A 16390-nucleotide genomic window follows, 5' to 3' on the forward strand; every position below is an offset into this window, starting at 1 on the left:
GAAGACCAGCCTCAGCTAAAAGAGATCCTGTTTCAAAAGCCAAACAAACAAAGAAAGAAACAACAAAGAATGAGCCAGGTGTGGTTGCACGCACCTCTAATCCCAGCACAGAGGCAGTCAGATCTCTGTAAATTCAAGGCCAGCCAGCCTGGTCTACACAGTTAGTAAATAGATAGATGGGTAAGTGAAGGACAGGATTAGTGGTATAGATCAACAGTAGATCACTTAGAATGTCCAGGGCCCCAGGGCCATTCCCCGAACACTGGAGATAAAAATAAACCTCAGCTAAATTGCTCCGATCTCCAGTATCTGTGTACTCGAGACCTACGTATGAAAAATGAATTATCATCAAGTTAGCTATGTCTGGACTAATAATATAGGCAGGATGTGAGGCTTCTTGTCTGGTGCTGCTTTCAGCAAGCAGCCCATGCTGTTGCCCTGTCCAGAACTTCTTCCTGTCTGAGGGGCTGCTTCAGAAATGGAATCAGGGCCACTGAGATGACTCAATGTGTACAAGCACTTGCGAGAGAAATCTGAAAACCTGAGTTAGATACTCAGAATCCAAGTAAAACAGTCAGATGTGGAGTCACACATCTGTAATCCCCAGCACTTCTGTAGGAATACAGGCAGAGATAGCTCACAGGCTAGCCTGGGGTATGCAGAGTGGCAGAACCAACAAGAAAATCCTGCTTCGCTGGGCGGTAGTGGTACTGCCTCACAGCTTTGAGTTCAAGGCCAGCCTGGAACTACAAGTGCTAGTTCCAGGAAAGCCAAGGCTACACAGAGAAACCTTGTCTTGAAAAACCAAAAAAAAAGGAAAGAAAAGGAGGAGGAAGAGGAGGAGGAGGAGGAGGAGGAAGAGGAGGAGAAGGAGGAGGAGGAGACAACGACAAAGGAAAAAGAACAGAAATTAAATTCTTCAGGGCTTTCTGCTCTGAGTTCTAAGTTTTTCACAGCAGAGAGGCAAGAATACTCTGGCTTGCCCATCAGACCTGAAAGGCCTTGGTAACGCCTGAGAAAGTGAATGATTACAGGTGTTTGAGCCAGTGTCTCGGACAGTGACTCCCAATCTTTGAACATTCAGGAAGTTCAGCTCCCTGATAGGAAGTGGAATGGGATTTAAATTAATAAACTGCAGTGGAAGACAGCGCTGTCAAATGAGTTGTTATTCAAGGTTTTCAAGGTTAGATGCCTGCAGTCTGTACCAACTGCTCCCCAGGGCTGGTCGATCTAGAGCAGAGCAAAGTGGGTGTGAACAGCAAAACCTGCCTGGGGCTTAACCTTTGCCTTGTGCTCTACGATGCACAGATCGACACCGAGTGGTGCCGATTAGACACGGGGAAAACATAATTTAGGAGCGCAGCCTTCCTCTTTCAGATCGTGTGTGCATTTAAGATTATACCTTGGTATCAAACAGAAATTTCTCGACTTGGCTGCTACTCCGGTATTCTTCCAGGTCCAGATCAATGTTTTCATACATTGTTTTCTCCTCCTCTGTAAGAGGAGCCATTTGGTCATAGATTCCGGGAATCAGGATGCGGCCTGATGAATCCACCAGGCTTCCTACAAAACAGATGCAGACATTACAAGTGTGCCAATGCTGCGGTCTAGAGCCAGGCCAGATAATTCTTTCCTCTGTGATGAAACTCACAGCTGCCTCCATCCCCGGCCAAGGGCAGTGACAGCAATTCCCTTTACCAGAGGGATAAAGGTCCCAAGACAGAAGTGGTCACAAGGCAGGCTAGCCTCAAGAACAGAACTGAGACACAAGTCTGCAGGAAGTTAAGTTCTCAGCTATGCTCTACCTTTTGTTCCACAAGCAAGCCACGTGTTTACATTTTACCTTTTCCAGAGTTAAGAAGTAATAGGTATAAAGTACTAAATAGTTGAAATATATGTGTATATTCTATATACTCATACATATAAATTTGCACAAGAAAGTGAAAGTTCCCAAAAATATTTTCTCAATTTCCCCTAGACACACGCACACACACACACACTCGCTCGCTCAAAGAAAATACATATCAAAGGTAAATTATAATCAGGACATTCATTGATATAACTCACACAGAATTAGTCCCTCTGCGGACATTTATTTAAGGAAAGGCATTTCATAAGTGTATATTCTATGTTCTTGATATGACTAGAATTTGACCGCATCAGGGTAGAAACTTTATACTTCAGAACACTTTATCTTACAATTATTATTAAGTCAGGAGTGGTGGCGTATGCCTGTCATCCTAGCACTAAGTTGAGGTAGGAGAATGGTTACTTTGAGGAGAGCCTGGGATATATAGCAAGGCTTTATTTATGTCAGCATTGCTAATTAGAGAGCACTGTGGAGACAGGTGCACAATGATGTCTTGACACCCACGTGTCAGACACACCCTCTGCTCTAGGTGCTGGGACAACAGCAGCTGCCCGCCACCTTCAGTTACTAAGACACCATCTCTAACAAAGTAACAGCCTCATGAAGACGTATCAACAGGTTCCTTGGTTCTATGTAGACACAATGGAAGTCAATAAATGCTTCACAAAGTCTTCCAAAGGACAGCAGCTTCCCAGGAAACCATCCCAGGAAGCCAAACTCGAGGTGCAAGTGTGTCAAGGCAGCAGAGTGCATATGAAGGTATCAGCATTCTGTGTTTCACCGAACAGAACTAGGCAGGCAAAACTAAGCTGAATACCAGGAGAAAGAGGGCGGAGTCAGAGAGACGCCATGGCCCTGCTGCCAGAGTCAGACACGCCGAAACTTTGCCAGTAAGCCACTGTCATGTGGCGATATACAGATTAATAAAAATGGGTTAAATTAATATAAGAGTTAGCTAATAAAAAGCTAGAGCTAATGGGCCAGTTTCTGTGTGATTATTTTGGGGTATAAGCTAGCCGGGTGGCCGGGACAAACAAGCACCCTCCTTCCAACAGGGAGTCTTAAAACTTATAACCTTTAAGACTTCCGTTCAGGTTTCAATTAAAGACGGCGTGAGTAACTAAAGGGGCTAAAAGTCTGAGGGTAAAGATCTGAGGGGTAGGAAGTCTACTCATAACAGGAATCGGCTATTGATATTTCTTTATTCTTCTTCCTTCTCATTTCTATCAATTCTCCCTTGCTCTCTCTTGTTCTACATTGTTTTTAGTTCCACATTGTTCCATACTGTTCTATCCCTTACAAACGTTCCTAGTAATATAGTAATACCTTTAAAACCAGCAAATCCCAGCACTCAGGAGGCAGAGGCAGAGGCAGAGGCAGAGGCAGGCGGATCTCTGTGAGTTTGAAACCAGCCTGGTTTACAAGAGCTAGTTCCAGGACAGGCTCCAAAGCCACAGAGACCCTGTCTTGAAAAACCAAACAAAACAAAAAAAAACTGAATAGTGAGTCCCTATCTCAAAAAATTAAAATCTGGGCACAGTGGCAAACAGTTATAATCACAGAACTGGGGATGAAGAGACAGCAGGATCCCCGAGGCTTGTTTCCTAGTCAGTCTAGACTGGATGGTAAGCTCTGGGTTCCAGTGTCTCAAAAATAAAAGTGGACAATAGCCGAGGAATGAGGAATGGCACCCAAGACTGGTCTGTGGTCTCCACATGCATGCCCACGCATGCACATGCTCACACGTGCACCCATATTAACACACGCATACATTTGTGTCACATACATATATTCACATCTACAAAGTTAATAAACAAGTTTTTAAAATAAAGAAATAAATAGAAAAATAAGCAAAAAGCAGAGTTTCAATCCGTGAAAAAAATGACACATAACATAGGCTTCATTATAAATAGCCCAGAGAACACACAAGCAAGAGGAGAAAAGGCTGAGGATATAGATTTCCTATACTGCAAACCTTTTCAGAGCTTTTGAAAATAAGAGGAGCAGAGGCCAAGAAGACAAAGTAGAACGGATGCTCACAAAAGGAAGTAGAAATATTACCTAGAAGAGCCACCAGATCAGCCATTGGTTCATTCAGGATGCCACCAAAGGTCCCAGAATGAAAATCTTGATCTCTACACTTTACCTATAAAGCAGATAAAAGAGTAGAGATTTATCTAAGCTTGATGGTGTCCTCAGGACTCAGGTGGGTCACCTCCAGACCCAACCTCACACCTCATGTTCCTCAGTCACGTGGCTTGGAGATTCTACCCCTTTCTGTTTTTTAACTGACTTCATTCCCCACTGTTCCACCCAGTTCCAATTCTATCCAAGATGACCAGACATTCCTTGCCTGAATTATTTCTATTGACATAACTGGCTTACTCTTGGCTTTATGCCATGCTATGGGTCACCTTTCTGGAGAATGTTTCCTCTCTTGATTTCAGGGAAATGTTTTCTTTCTCTTACCACTTGCAGTGAAACTCCCTTGATGCCTCTTTTAATCTCTCTCTCCGTTCCTCTCTCTCTCTTCCCTCTTCCCTCTCCCCGCTCTGTGTATGTGTGTGTGTGTGTGTGTGTGTGTGTGTGTGTGTATTGTGTATGAATAGTGTATGGGTATGTGTGTACCTATGTGCAAGTATATACATTGTACATTAAGACTTCAGAGAACAATGTCAGGTGTCCTTCACGCTCCCCACTTTCTTCCCTTGAGACAGGATCTCTCACGGAGCCTGAAGCTCACCAATTTGCCTATGCTAGCTGGCCAATCCCCCCAAACCCAGGGATACAGGCAACCATAGTCATGCCTAACTTTACACGTGTACCGGGAAGTTCAATTCAGACCGTAATGTTTGCACTGCAAGCAACCTTACCCAGGGAGCCCCATTCCCTAGTTTTTTTTTCTTGTAATTCCTTTCTTCCTACCTCCTCTACAGCTTCCTCTGTGGCTGATTTTGTGTTGGAAGACCAGAGTGGCTCACACAGTAACATTTACCACCTTCTGCTTTTCAGTTGTCATCCTTGAAGCCCTGACCTTTTGTCTAAGGCCAGACCTAAAACCGTGGTTGCTTGGAGTCTCTACCACTTGAACATGCTTCCCATTTCTGAAGGCTTAGGCCCGAATTCCGCATCTTCTACAGGTACTCCACTTTACCCTGCATATCGTGCTCCATCAGTGAGCACTCAGGTTACAAGCATCGTCGCCAGCTCCTTTCCTCCTCTCATTCCTGCCCAGCTGTCTTTCTCTACTCACACTGCTTTTCATGTCATCCCTAATACTGGCTGGCGCTGCTCTCTCTGATTGCACCTCTTACTACAGCTCTGCCCATGGCCATCGTTTTGCTGCAGGTAAACGTTCTTCCTATCCAGTGGGGGTGGGGGGGGAGAGGCTAATTCCTTCCCTTGGCACAAGATCTCCTCCCTGTCCACCTCCTCAGTGACTCTGTTCTCCTCGGGGTCTCCTGATACTCTCCTTTCCCTTGCCTTGGGAAGGTTCTTGGGGAGCCTGTACTCCTTTCGGCCACGACTCCATCTCTTCTTCACAGTCGAGTCTGTTGACATTCCGACTCCGGCTTCCTATTTTCCCAGCATTCCACATCACCCTCTCACTCATGTGTCTCTTTACAGTAAACGCCCTGGAAGCCGAGGCTGATTTACTCAGTCCTTTATCCGTGGGGCTCACATCAGCAGAATTAACAAAGAGGATACATTATTTCCTTTTTCCCTTTTTTCCTCTCCTCCCCATTCCTCCTCTTCCACCTCCTCCTTAGTCTCCTCTTTCCCTCTCTCCTGTAGCGCAGCGATGAAACTTGAAGCCCCACACAGACTAGATAACCAAGTGCTTCTCAACGAACAACACATGGCTTTTCAGATCATAAAACTGTATATTGTAATTTCAAGAAAAATTATAAAGATGCATGATATTTCCATCTAATAACATCTAAGTCTCACAAGTGTATGAGTTTTTATACTTCCATCACATCAACTCGTAAATGTACAGCCTGCTACATGAGAAAACTAAGGTGGCTAAGCAATAATCCACCTAGGAGGGACTTTTTATTATAAACGGTATGTGCTATCATCGGTGGCCTATAGTACTAAAAACAATTTAAGAGGAGCAATAATCTAGGGGTGGGGTAAGGGGATTTCACCAACTTTGGAAATGGAAAACTAAGGCTCAGAGATAAAGACAAGGCTGTGTATCACACAACGATGCCTCTGATGCCATCAGCTTCTATTTTCTTATGGCCGTAGCATTAGGGTCCCCTGCCGACAAGGCCTGCAGTCTACAATGGGAAAGGTTACAAACCATTAGCCTAGCATCTGTGACCAACTAGGCTGTGATCCCCAAGTGAGAGCTTCCTGGCTGTCTCTCTAAGGTCCCAAATAATTTCTCTATCCTGTCCACAGCCCCAATGTCCTCCACAGCTGGAGCCTGCCAGTACCTCTACCATGAAGTAGCAGTTCCCCCGGGTTCCATAAGTGAGTGCGGGCTTCTTCTGGCTGATCCACAGATTGTCTGAAATCACAATGTAGTCCACATTGGAGAAGAAGTGCTCCTTTTCTCTCTTGACCACTTCCTTCAGGGCAACAGATCCAGCCTCTTCCATCCCTTCCAGGATGAACTTGATGTTCACGGGAAGATCCTGGGTTAAGAACAGAGTAAAGAGACGGTACAATACACTCAAGCAAGGTTTTATTTATAAGCTTGTATTTAATAAAGATACATTCAATAGTCATCTATACTCAATGTATGGCTTGTTTACCCCCACAGCAGCTCAGTTTACAACGCAGAGGAGAAACAAAGGTGAGGGCAGCTGATAGACTCCATGTGGCCCTTCAATGTAATGCTAGGACAGATTTTGGAGCAGAGATCCCGAAGACCGCAGAGCCCATACATTGAGGCTTGACCATGCTTCAAGAAGTGGGGGGGGGGGCAGGGCAGAGACATCCTTCCCCTAAAATGAGGGGGAAAAGGAAGGTGTGTGTGTGTGTGTGTGTGTGTGTGTGTGTGTGTGTGTGTGTGTGTATACAGGTGCATATGCATACATGGGTACATGCATGTGGAAGCCAGAGGTCTGTGTCTAATGTGTTCCTCAGTCATTTGGCCTTAATTGTTGAGACAAGGTCTCTCATTGAATCTGGCTACCCTGGCTGGTCAGAGAGTTGGGGTGTCTTCCTGTCCCCCAGTATTGGGGCTACAGGCACTTCACATGGGTCCTTTGGACTTGAACTTGGGTCTTTATGCCTGCATGGCAAGAACGTTACCAACAGAGCCCTCTTCCCAGTCCACCTAAAAGGTACTTTTGAAGAAAAATTACTCAATTACAAATTGCCATTCGGTTCTCATAATTCTGATCATGATAAAGGAGAACTTTCCCCCTTGAAAGACTGTTGAGCCTCAGGGTACATTTTCTCTCAGAAAGGTTATTCTTCAACTGCACTCAACACCCGTCTTGAGTTTTACTCAATGGCGTTGATCATGAGCAAAATGTAACTTAAGGTTTTCTCTATGTGAGAAGGACAGGGGGACCTCCTTTAAAGTTCTGATCCTTTTTGTCTGACTAATTTGTTTGTCTTGGAGAGCCACGGTGAAAAATTAGGATTTTTCTCCCAGAGCACAGAACCAGCTTCAGAGAACTCTAACCGTTACATGCTGAGAAGAGACGTGGTAATCAGTCTAGAGAGCAAGTGGATCCAGATTACCATGGAGCAGAGAGACAAGGCCAGAAGGAGAAGAGTCCTGTACCTTAGAAACAAGTGACCTTTGGTCACCTATTTGGATGAGGGCCTTTGGGAATAAGGATCAGGTCTGTGGAACCTGCGTGTCTGTGTATCCTGGTATCCCGGGAAGACGAGCTAAGCTCTGAATCATTACAGTCTGATGTCCCTTAGTAACGTTGAATGAGCACATGATTGCTGAGGCATAGCTGGAAAGCTGAAGGAGTTTTCAGCAATCAGTTCATAAGATGTAATCCAGGGCTAGCAACATGCTCAGCAAGGAAGGGCACTTGCCATCAGGCCTGATGACCTGAGTTCAGTCTCTGAAGCCCACCTAGTGGGAGGAGAGAAACATCCTGCAGGTTGTTCTCTGACCTTCTTACACATTCCTGGCATATGTGCTCCTCCTCTGTACATGCTCCTCTCCACACACCACACACACACACACACACACACACACACGCACGCACACGCACACGCACGCACACACAAACACACACAAAATCAAATTTTTAAAAATAAAAAAAAATAAAAGATGCAAATCAATCTGATAGATACTTAGTGTGGGGCCAGCAGCCAAAGTCTGTATTTGGTCACCTCTGCTGCTCAGGGAACCTGTGACAATCCAGGATGAGCTGTACCACTTTTCAGTGGCTCGTTTTTCTGAGGTGACACACCAGCATTAAAGGTTGCCCTGTCTCTGTGAGATGACATGCTTCCACAACCCTATATGGGAAAATGGCCTGTCCTAGGCAAAACCCTAGTGAGCTCAGACAGAGGCTCAGGTAGCAGAGGTTTCTGTCCAGTTCGTCGTGTGTGCATCACCGTCCACTAAGCCGTGCCTGTGGTAAGGAGGAGGTGTAGAAAGGGAGGAGACTAGGTAGAGCTGCTCTTGAAAGCACAGCCCTAGACTCTTCAGTCTCATCCTGGGTTTCACCATGTTCTAGGCCATGATGCACGTGTGTACACCTGTGTGCGAATTCCCTCAGCCATGCACACTTATGCAGATAACAGAGGTCAAAATCCCATATTTTCTTCTAATGTTCTCCACCTTACTTTTTGAAAGAGTCATTCACTGAACTGTTTGCTGAGGCTGGCTGGCCGGCAAGCACCCAGGATCTGCCCGTCTCCGGGACCTTAGCTCTGGAGTCGTAGCCGTGTGTCACCTGACCCAGCGTTTCACGGCAGGTCCTGGGCTCCTAAGCTCAAGCCCTAGTACCCACTAGACCATCTCCCCACCACTGTACTCTGTTTTTTTTTGATTGATTGTTTGTTTTATGTGTGTGTGTGTGTGTGTGTGTGTGTGTGTATGCAAAAACCATAGCACATGTAGAAATCAGACAGCAGCTTGAAAAAGTTCTCCTTCTACTGTCTAGGTCCCAGCGATCAAAATCAGACTTGGTAGCAGATGTTTTTACTTGTCGAGACAGCTCACCAGCTCCGTGTTCTGTTTTTAATGTGGCCGACAGTGCAGGCTGGAACCCATGCTGCCAGGATGACTGCTCTCTGGCTGGCTTGGACTGAGAAAGTTCCTTGAGTTTCCCAAGCGTTTATTTCTGTCTCTGAGATGGCTGTGACAATGTTTTGCACTCAGGATTGTGGAAGGTGAGTAACCCCTGCGCAGTGTCCCGAGGACAGGGTGAGCAACTCGAAGCATGTTGCATGTTTTTATTATAATTGCCCCCTAGCTGCTGCCGCCCCCTCAAGTGCAGCTGGCCACCTACCTGCTCCAGAGCTTTGAAGGCGCTCACAGCATTAATCCAAGCCAGGACAGGGCCTTTGTTATCTGTTGCACCCCGTCCATACAGCTTTCCTTTAAAAAATGACAGAAGAAAATTTCAAACTAATACTGCCAACTTAACATGGGTTATATGGACTCAGATTTTCAGATAAAAGAAGATCTATATTCTGCATTAGAAGTTTCTACAAAGCCAAATAACTGAACTTTGTAATTGCAGTTGGTTAAAATATTGCAGACCAAACCTGACTCTGGGGCTATTTTTAGTCCTGTTGGGACCCATCTGTTCCCCGTCCATGAATCTGACCTGAGCATTCTTGTGGCCTCCAAAGCTTGGAGAATATATGCTGAAGAGATGCCTAAGTGTTTTACCAACCAAAAAGCAAAGCATGCCGTCAGGTGGCATCTGAAACCTGTATAGATTTCCCCTTGACTCACGTGACCCACCTGCCTGCGGTCTCTGCAGACGTGTTTGACAACTGTGATGAGTTTCTCTGTTCTCTAATAAACACAGAACCATTTCCACAGTGGCATAAGTTATGTTGAGACGCGCGAGTCGGTGCTCCTGGACCACGGTCACTCATATTTGGCTCCGCACTAATCTATCTTCTAAAAACATTTACATTTCTTAAAAATGTTCTGTGTGGATGCCTTTTTTGCCAGCTTGTACTTCAGTGCAGCACTTGCGTGCCAGGACCCCTCGAAGGCCAGAAGAGGATATCAGATCAGCTGGAACTAGAGATACGGATGGCCACGACCTGCCATAGGGCTGAGAACCCAGAAGCTCCAGGACAGCAGCCATGTTCTCAACCACTCAGCCCTCTCTCCAGCCCACAGAATGAGCCATCTTTTACTCCCTTTTAAGTGAGCGCTGTTTTTGGATCAGTAGGTAAAAATTGTATTTCATGAGCAAAACTTTTAACAGTAATTTCTAATATTCCTGGTGTAAATCTTGCTCTGAAATCTCAAAATGTACCTAGGATGATGGTGCATGCCTGTAAGTCCAGAATTTGGCATTTAGTAGGCAAAGGCAAGAAAAATCAGTTCAAGTTCAACAATCGGTTATATAGCAAGTTAAAGGTCAACAATTGGTTATATAGCAAGTTCAAGGCCAGTCTGGGCAATTGGATACACTGTCTCAAAAACAGAAGCAAAACAAAAGAAATGAAAAGCACAGTTTCTGATCTACAAATAGTATGCTCAGCACCAGTCATGTAAAACCAGCTAAACACACATCTCATCTCACTAGTCTCAGGAGAACTTGGTTGTTTTGTCCAAGTTCCTTGATAGCCCCCAAGGCTTTGCTGCTGAACATCATATAGTACAGTCAAGCATGGTGAGATTTTTTCTATGGGAAGAGTAACGAAATGTCTGTACATCTCTGTTAACCTTCCATCTTCCCTTCTTCACCAAATACAATTTAGATCTGCTGAAAAGGAAAATTGCCATCTAGACAACTGTTTGGCCAAGAACTTCAGCCCCTAGGGTGGCAAAGATACAAAGTTCATAGCTTCTTCCAAGAATGGAAGGAAAAGAATAATGTTATTTACATAAAACAGGATTTCTCTCAGTTCTGACCCCCTCTTTTCTCTCTCCCGTGTGTGTGTGTGTGTGTGTGTGTGTGTGTGTGTGAGAGAGAGAGAGAGAGAGAGAGAGAGTGAGTGAGACTTGGTATATATAAGATAAGTACTTTACTATTGAGTTGTATCCTGAACCTCTTTTATTCATATTTTCTTTTGAGATACGGTCTTGCCCAGACTTGCCTTAGATTCATTTTGTAGCACAGGTTTGGCTTGAAGCTGTGATCCTTTCTTCAGGCTCCTAAGAAGCTGAGTGTAGTCCAGTAACTACCACACCTAATTCTGTTCATTCTTAACCACAGCTAGAGACCCGGGGACAGCCTTTGACCCTTCCCAAGCCTTGGCTACAGACAGCTCCACCTAGGCATCAGATGACACTAACCATCCACTTCTGTAAGCGTATAGGGGTCCGTGAGCCACCCATCAGCCTTCTGCGCTGGCTGCACATCCAGATGCCCATAGAAGCATACGGTGGGCTTCTTGGGATCACTTCCCAGCTCAGCCAATAGGATTGGAGGTATGGGAAGAATCTGACCATCAGGCATCTGTGGGATGACAGTAAACCACAAGATTAAAACAAACAAACAAAAAACCCACTCTATTCTTCCAGAACATTCACAATAAGAGTCCTGTGAATTCTATGCTCGAGTCCCTATAAAGCCTATGTCATTTTCTGAGCTTCACTTTTCCCATCTCTAAGGTACATACAATGGCTGCCTATCATGATGTATGACTTCAATCCCAGGACTAAAGGGCTGAGGTGGGCAAATCTGTATGCATTTGAACCAGCCTGGTCTACAGAGTAAGTTCTAGGCCAGCCAAGACTATATGGTGAGACTTAGATTCAAATAAATAAATAAACCCACAAAAAATAAACCAAAAATGTATTCAGTGATACACTTTCAATAACTATATGAAGCATATTGGAATTAGGATTATCAGTAATTATCAGATATACAATGCTAAACAGTATAGTTCATTGTACATATTCTTCAAGAACTCAGATATCAAACGTCTTAAAACAGCAGATTTTCCAAATCCTGGAAGTCTTTGATGATTCTGAAGTTCTCAGTGTTAAAGCAAGAGACATGGGATGTTTTGACATAGATCTGCCATGCTTGGAAGAAGGGGAGTCCTAAGCAATGGTTCTGTGTTGGCTGCTTCTCTGTTAACTTGATACAAGCTAGAGCTATCTGAATGGATGGAATCCCAGTTGAGAAAATGTCCCCATAAGATCCAGCTGTAGGGCATTTTCTTATTTAGCGATTGGTGGGAGAGGGCCCAGTCCATTATGGGTAGTGTCATCCCTGGGCTGGTGGTTCTGGGTTCTATAAGAAAACAAGTTGAGCAAGCCATGGGGAGCAAGGCAGTAAATAGCACCCTCCATGGCCTCTGCCTCCTCCGTTGCCTTCAGGAACCTACTCTGAGCTCCTGCCCTCACTTCCTTTGACGAGGAACTGTGGTGTGAAAGTATGAGCCATCTAATCCCTTTCCTCCCCAAGTTTCTTTCTGGTCATGGTGGTTCATCATCGCAATAGACATAACTAGCACAGGTTCTAAGGAAAGAGCACACTCTTCATATGGTCTGTTCAGAAAGCTGCCTAGGCATGTAAGAAAAGTCAAGAGGGCCATGTGTATGGAGAACCAGAGGGGCAGGTCTTCCAATAACAAGTTGACCCCACTCATGGCTTCCATTTTCTTCATAACCTGTGCCCACCCCTGCTATGACCAGAAGTTCACAGCTCAGTCTCATTTTGGACTAGACGGAATGTTCAGTTCCTATTGGAAATCTGGATTCTGGGGATTGAGGTGAGAGCTGAGTAAGTCCCTTCTTTTTAACACCACCCAGGGAAGGCATGACTAATGGCCACAGAAGCAGAAGCTCCTGAGCTAGGAGATCCCCTGGCACCTGTTGAGAACCCAAGTCCACGGATTTCACCCCAGCTCCCAGGTGCCGGAGTTTGCGTGCAGCCAGAGCCATCATCCTGAAGAGCTCCTGTCTGAGACGAGGCACAGGCTGCACAGAATCGCTCTTAATGGCCACCCATTCCTTCAGGGTCTGTGAAGAAAGACAGTGAGGGGGTTATCCCGGCAGGGCACAGGAGCCATGTCCAGTCGGGTAGGGAAACCCAAGGGCTCTTCAGTTCCTGAAATCTCATAGATTAGTTTAATAACACAGTGACTTCCAGAAGTAAGCGGTGGAAACGAGGTCATATTTCAGTTTTAAGAACAGCCTTGCAAGTGTTGAGAACCCAAGATCAATCCCTCAGAGACAACTCTGGACATTGTGGTGCACGCTTGTAATCCTAGATCAGGTAAGGCAGAGAGTCAGGTGGCCGCTGGAGCTCAATGGTCATCCAGCTGGTCCTACTTGAAAAGTCAATAAAACTCTTGCTTCAAAACTAACAAAACAAAAACCAAACAAAAAATAAAGTGGGCAGCACCTGAGGAAAACAGTGTTGAATTTTGACCTGCACGCGTGTGTTCACACACACACACACACATGCACGCACGCACGCACGCATGCACGCACGCACACACACACACTTGATGGGTGAGCTTGGGGTACACACAGACACACTTGATGGGTGAGCTTGGGGTTTAATTTAAAAACTGGAGACCAGAAGCATCTAATAACAAAGATGAGGTAGGGTAGGTTGAGGGAATGCAGTCAACCCATCCCTACACATTCAATCCTCTAGGCACATAGCTGGGACTTGAATTTATCACTGTGTGAGTTACCCAGACCGCCTCAGCCCATGGTCCTATACGCTTTTGACAAATCCTTAACCTTCCAACCTCAGATTTCCAACTGTAAAGGAGGAGAGTGGGGCTGGCAAGATAGCTCCCTGGCTAAGAACAATTACTGTTCTTGCAGAGGACCCAGGTTCAGTCCCCAGCATCTGCATGGTGCCTCACAATCCTGTGTCACTCCAGATTAGGGGATCTAGTGCCCTCTTCTGGCTTCTGAGGGTTTCCGTACACAGGTGCAATACATAAATACACACAAAATTAAAGTCAGATAGATGAATTGATACACACAGGAATAAAAAGAAATAAATTAATAACTTTGCAAAGGAGAGAGTGTTCCGTAATTCCGGACTGGTATGTTGCCCCTGTGCTATAGAACTGAGCGGACATTCACTAAGAGCGCCCATGATGGAATAATTCGTAATCCTTGCTCATGGTTCAGTGTTGGAACCTGAACTGTTTAAGCTGAAACTTTTTTTTGGGGGGGGGGTGTTCAAGACAGGGTTTCTCTGTAGCTTTGTAGCCAGTCCTGGAACTAGCTCTTGTAGACCAGGCTGGCCTCGAACTCACAGAGATCCACCTGCTTCTGCCTCCCTAGTACTGGGATTAAAGGCGTATGCCACCACCACGCAGCTGAGTACTGATATTTTAACCAAATAAGAAGTCCCCACCATTTTTAATGGAATCATATCATCAGGCATGAAAAGCCCACATCTCCCAGCAGACTCTGAAAGAAGCAACCAGAGCATCACGTGTGACTTCTACCTGCACGAACGCATCCTGGTGGAGGTCCACGTACTGGAAGAGCTTCTCCAGCAGCTCCGAGGAGGGAGGAGACGAGAGCATTCCTCGCCCCAGCAGCAGCACCAGTGCCAAGACAGATGAAGCCTGTTGTTGGTGTCAGTGAAAACAATGCCATCATTGGACTTCTGACCTCTCAAGTGCTTTCGTAAACCTGCCACCCAGTGCCGCAGCTCCTTATGAGTTGGACTAAAGTGGCCAGCGGCGGTTGAACCAGAAGTGCATGCCTCCCCACATCTTTTCCTGCATGCTTTGTTTTCAAAACAAATGCATATTTAAAATAAATATATATGTATATACTTTTTAAAGATTAAAAATTAACTTAATTAAAATTTTTTGTGTGTATGGGTGTTTTTCCTACATGTCTGGTTGTGCACTATGTGTGTGCCTGGTACCATGGAGGCTAAAGGAGAACACTGAATACCTTGAGACTAGAGTTACAAATGGTTGTGATCTTCCATGTGGTCGCTGGGAATTGAACCCCGGGTCCTTAGAAGATCAGCCAGTGCTCTTAACTACTGGGCCATCGCTCCAGCATCTACTTTTTGTTGTTTTTTTTTTCTTTTTGAGAACTTCAGACATGAATACTTCATCTACATCGCTCCACCCCCTCTCTACCTGCCTTCCATCTTCTCCCACTCTTCGTAGCAAATTCATAATGTCTTCTTCTTTAATTATACTGCCACACACATATATGTATTTATCTTAGTGGTGTTTATAATGCTGAGAAAATTACAATGACCAAAGCAACTTATAAAAGAAATCATTTAATTTGGGAGTTCATGGTTCCAAAGGGTTAGAGCCTATGCCAGTTGTGGCAGAGAGCATGGCGACAGGTGTGTAGGCATGGTGCTGGGCTAGTAGTTGAGAGCTTACATCTGATCCACTAACAGGAGGCAGGGGCGGGAGAGCACTAACTGGGAATGGCACACTGCCTCCAGCAAGGGCATATCTTCTAATCCTTCCCAGTTTCACCATCTCAATAGTTCTCAACCTGTGGGTCACAGCCGCTTTGGGGTTAAAAATGACCTTTTCAGAGTTAGCATAAGACCACTGAAAACTACAGATATTTACATTACAATTCATAACACTAGCAAAATTACAGTTATGAAGTAGCAACTAAAATAATTTTATGGTGGGGGGGTCACGACAATGTGACAACTATATTAAAAGATCGTAGCATTAGGAAGGTTGAGAAGCACTGCACCGTTTTCAAATATATGAGCCTATGGGGGCCATTCTGATTCAAAGCACCGCAGCTACGTACAATGGTATGTACAATGGTAAAGAACTACCAAGTCTCTTTACCATTGATCATATATATGTACGTACATAGTCTAAGACTGAACACATGGGATTGGGCAATCTATGTAGGATCTTGTTCCTAGAGAAAACAGACACCCCCACTCTCAATAGCTGTTAACAGAGGTTTCTGTCCCACCCAGTCCCTCAGTCCTTCAGTCCCAAAGAAACACACATTAATTATAAACTAAGAAGCCTATTAGCTCAGGCTTCTTATTAACTCTTTTGTTGTTTGTTTGTTTGAGACAGGGTTTCTCTGTAACTTTGGAGCCTGTCCTGGAACTAGCTCTTCTAGACCAGGCTGGCCTCAAACTCACAGAGATCCACCAGCGTCTGCCTCCCGAGTGCTGGGATTAAAGGTATACGCCACCACCGCCCAGCTCTTACTAACTCTTATAAATTACATTAACCCATAATTCTTGTCTGTGTTAACCACGTGACTTGGTACCTTTCTTTAGCAAAGCGTTCTCACCTTGCTTCCTCTGTGTCTTGGTGAGGACAGCAGACTGAGCTTCCTCTTCCCAGAATTCTCCTGTTCTCATTGCCTTTACTTCCTGCCTGGTCACTCCTGGTCAACTTCCTGTCTGGCTACTGGCCAATCAGCATTTTACTAAGCAAATACAAGAA

At 45.1% G+C, this 16390-nt stretch overlaps 1 protein-coding gene across 3 annotated transcripts in view; it reads right to left on the reverse strand.

Moving 5' to 3' along the window:
- Cndp1 (carnosine dipeptidase 1) overlaps positions 1–16390 on the reverse strand; it is a 36094-nt gene that overhangs the window by 6651 nt on the left and 13053 nt on the right. The window contains exons 2-8 of one of the 3 annotated variants that reach the window (XM_038330260.2): positions 14426–14548; positions 12819–12968; positions 11292–11454; positions 9316–9404; positions 6322–6516; positions 3932–4016; positions 1403–1563 (exon numbers count right to left, since the gene is read on the reverse strand). In XM_038330260.2, coding sequence (XP_038186188.1) covers positions 1403–1563; positions 3932–4016; positions 6322–6516; positions 9316–9404; positions 11292–11454; positions 12819–12968; positions 14426–14548 — 966 coding nt within the window. Of the gene's footprint in view, positions 1–1402; positions 1564–3931; positions 4017–6315; positions 6517–9315; positions 9405–11291; positions 11455–12818; positions 12969–14425; positions 14549–16390 lie in introns of all 3 variants that reach the window. The other 2 variants (XM_038330259.2, XM_038330261.2) reach the window with 2 other exon arrangements.

The sequence above is a fragment of the Arvicola amphibius genome, chromosome 5, assembly GCF_903992535.2.
Source record: "Arvicola amphibius chromosome 5, mArvAmp1.2, whole genome shotgun sequence".
NCBI lineage: Eukaryota > Metazoa > Chordata > Mammalia > Rodentia > Cricetidae > Arvicola > Arvicola amphibius.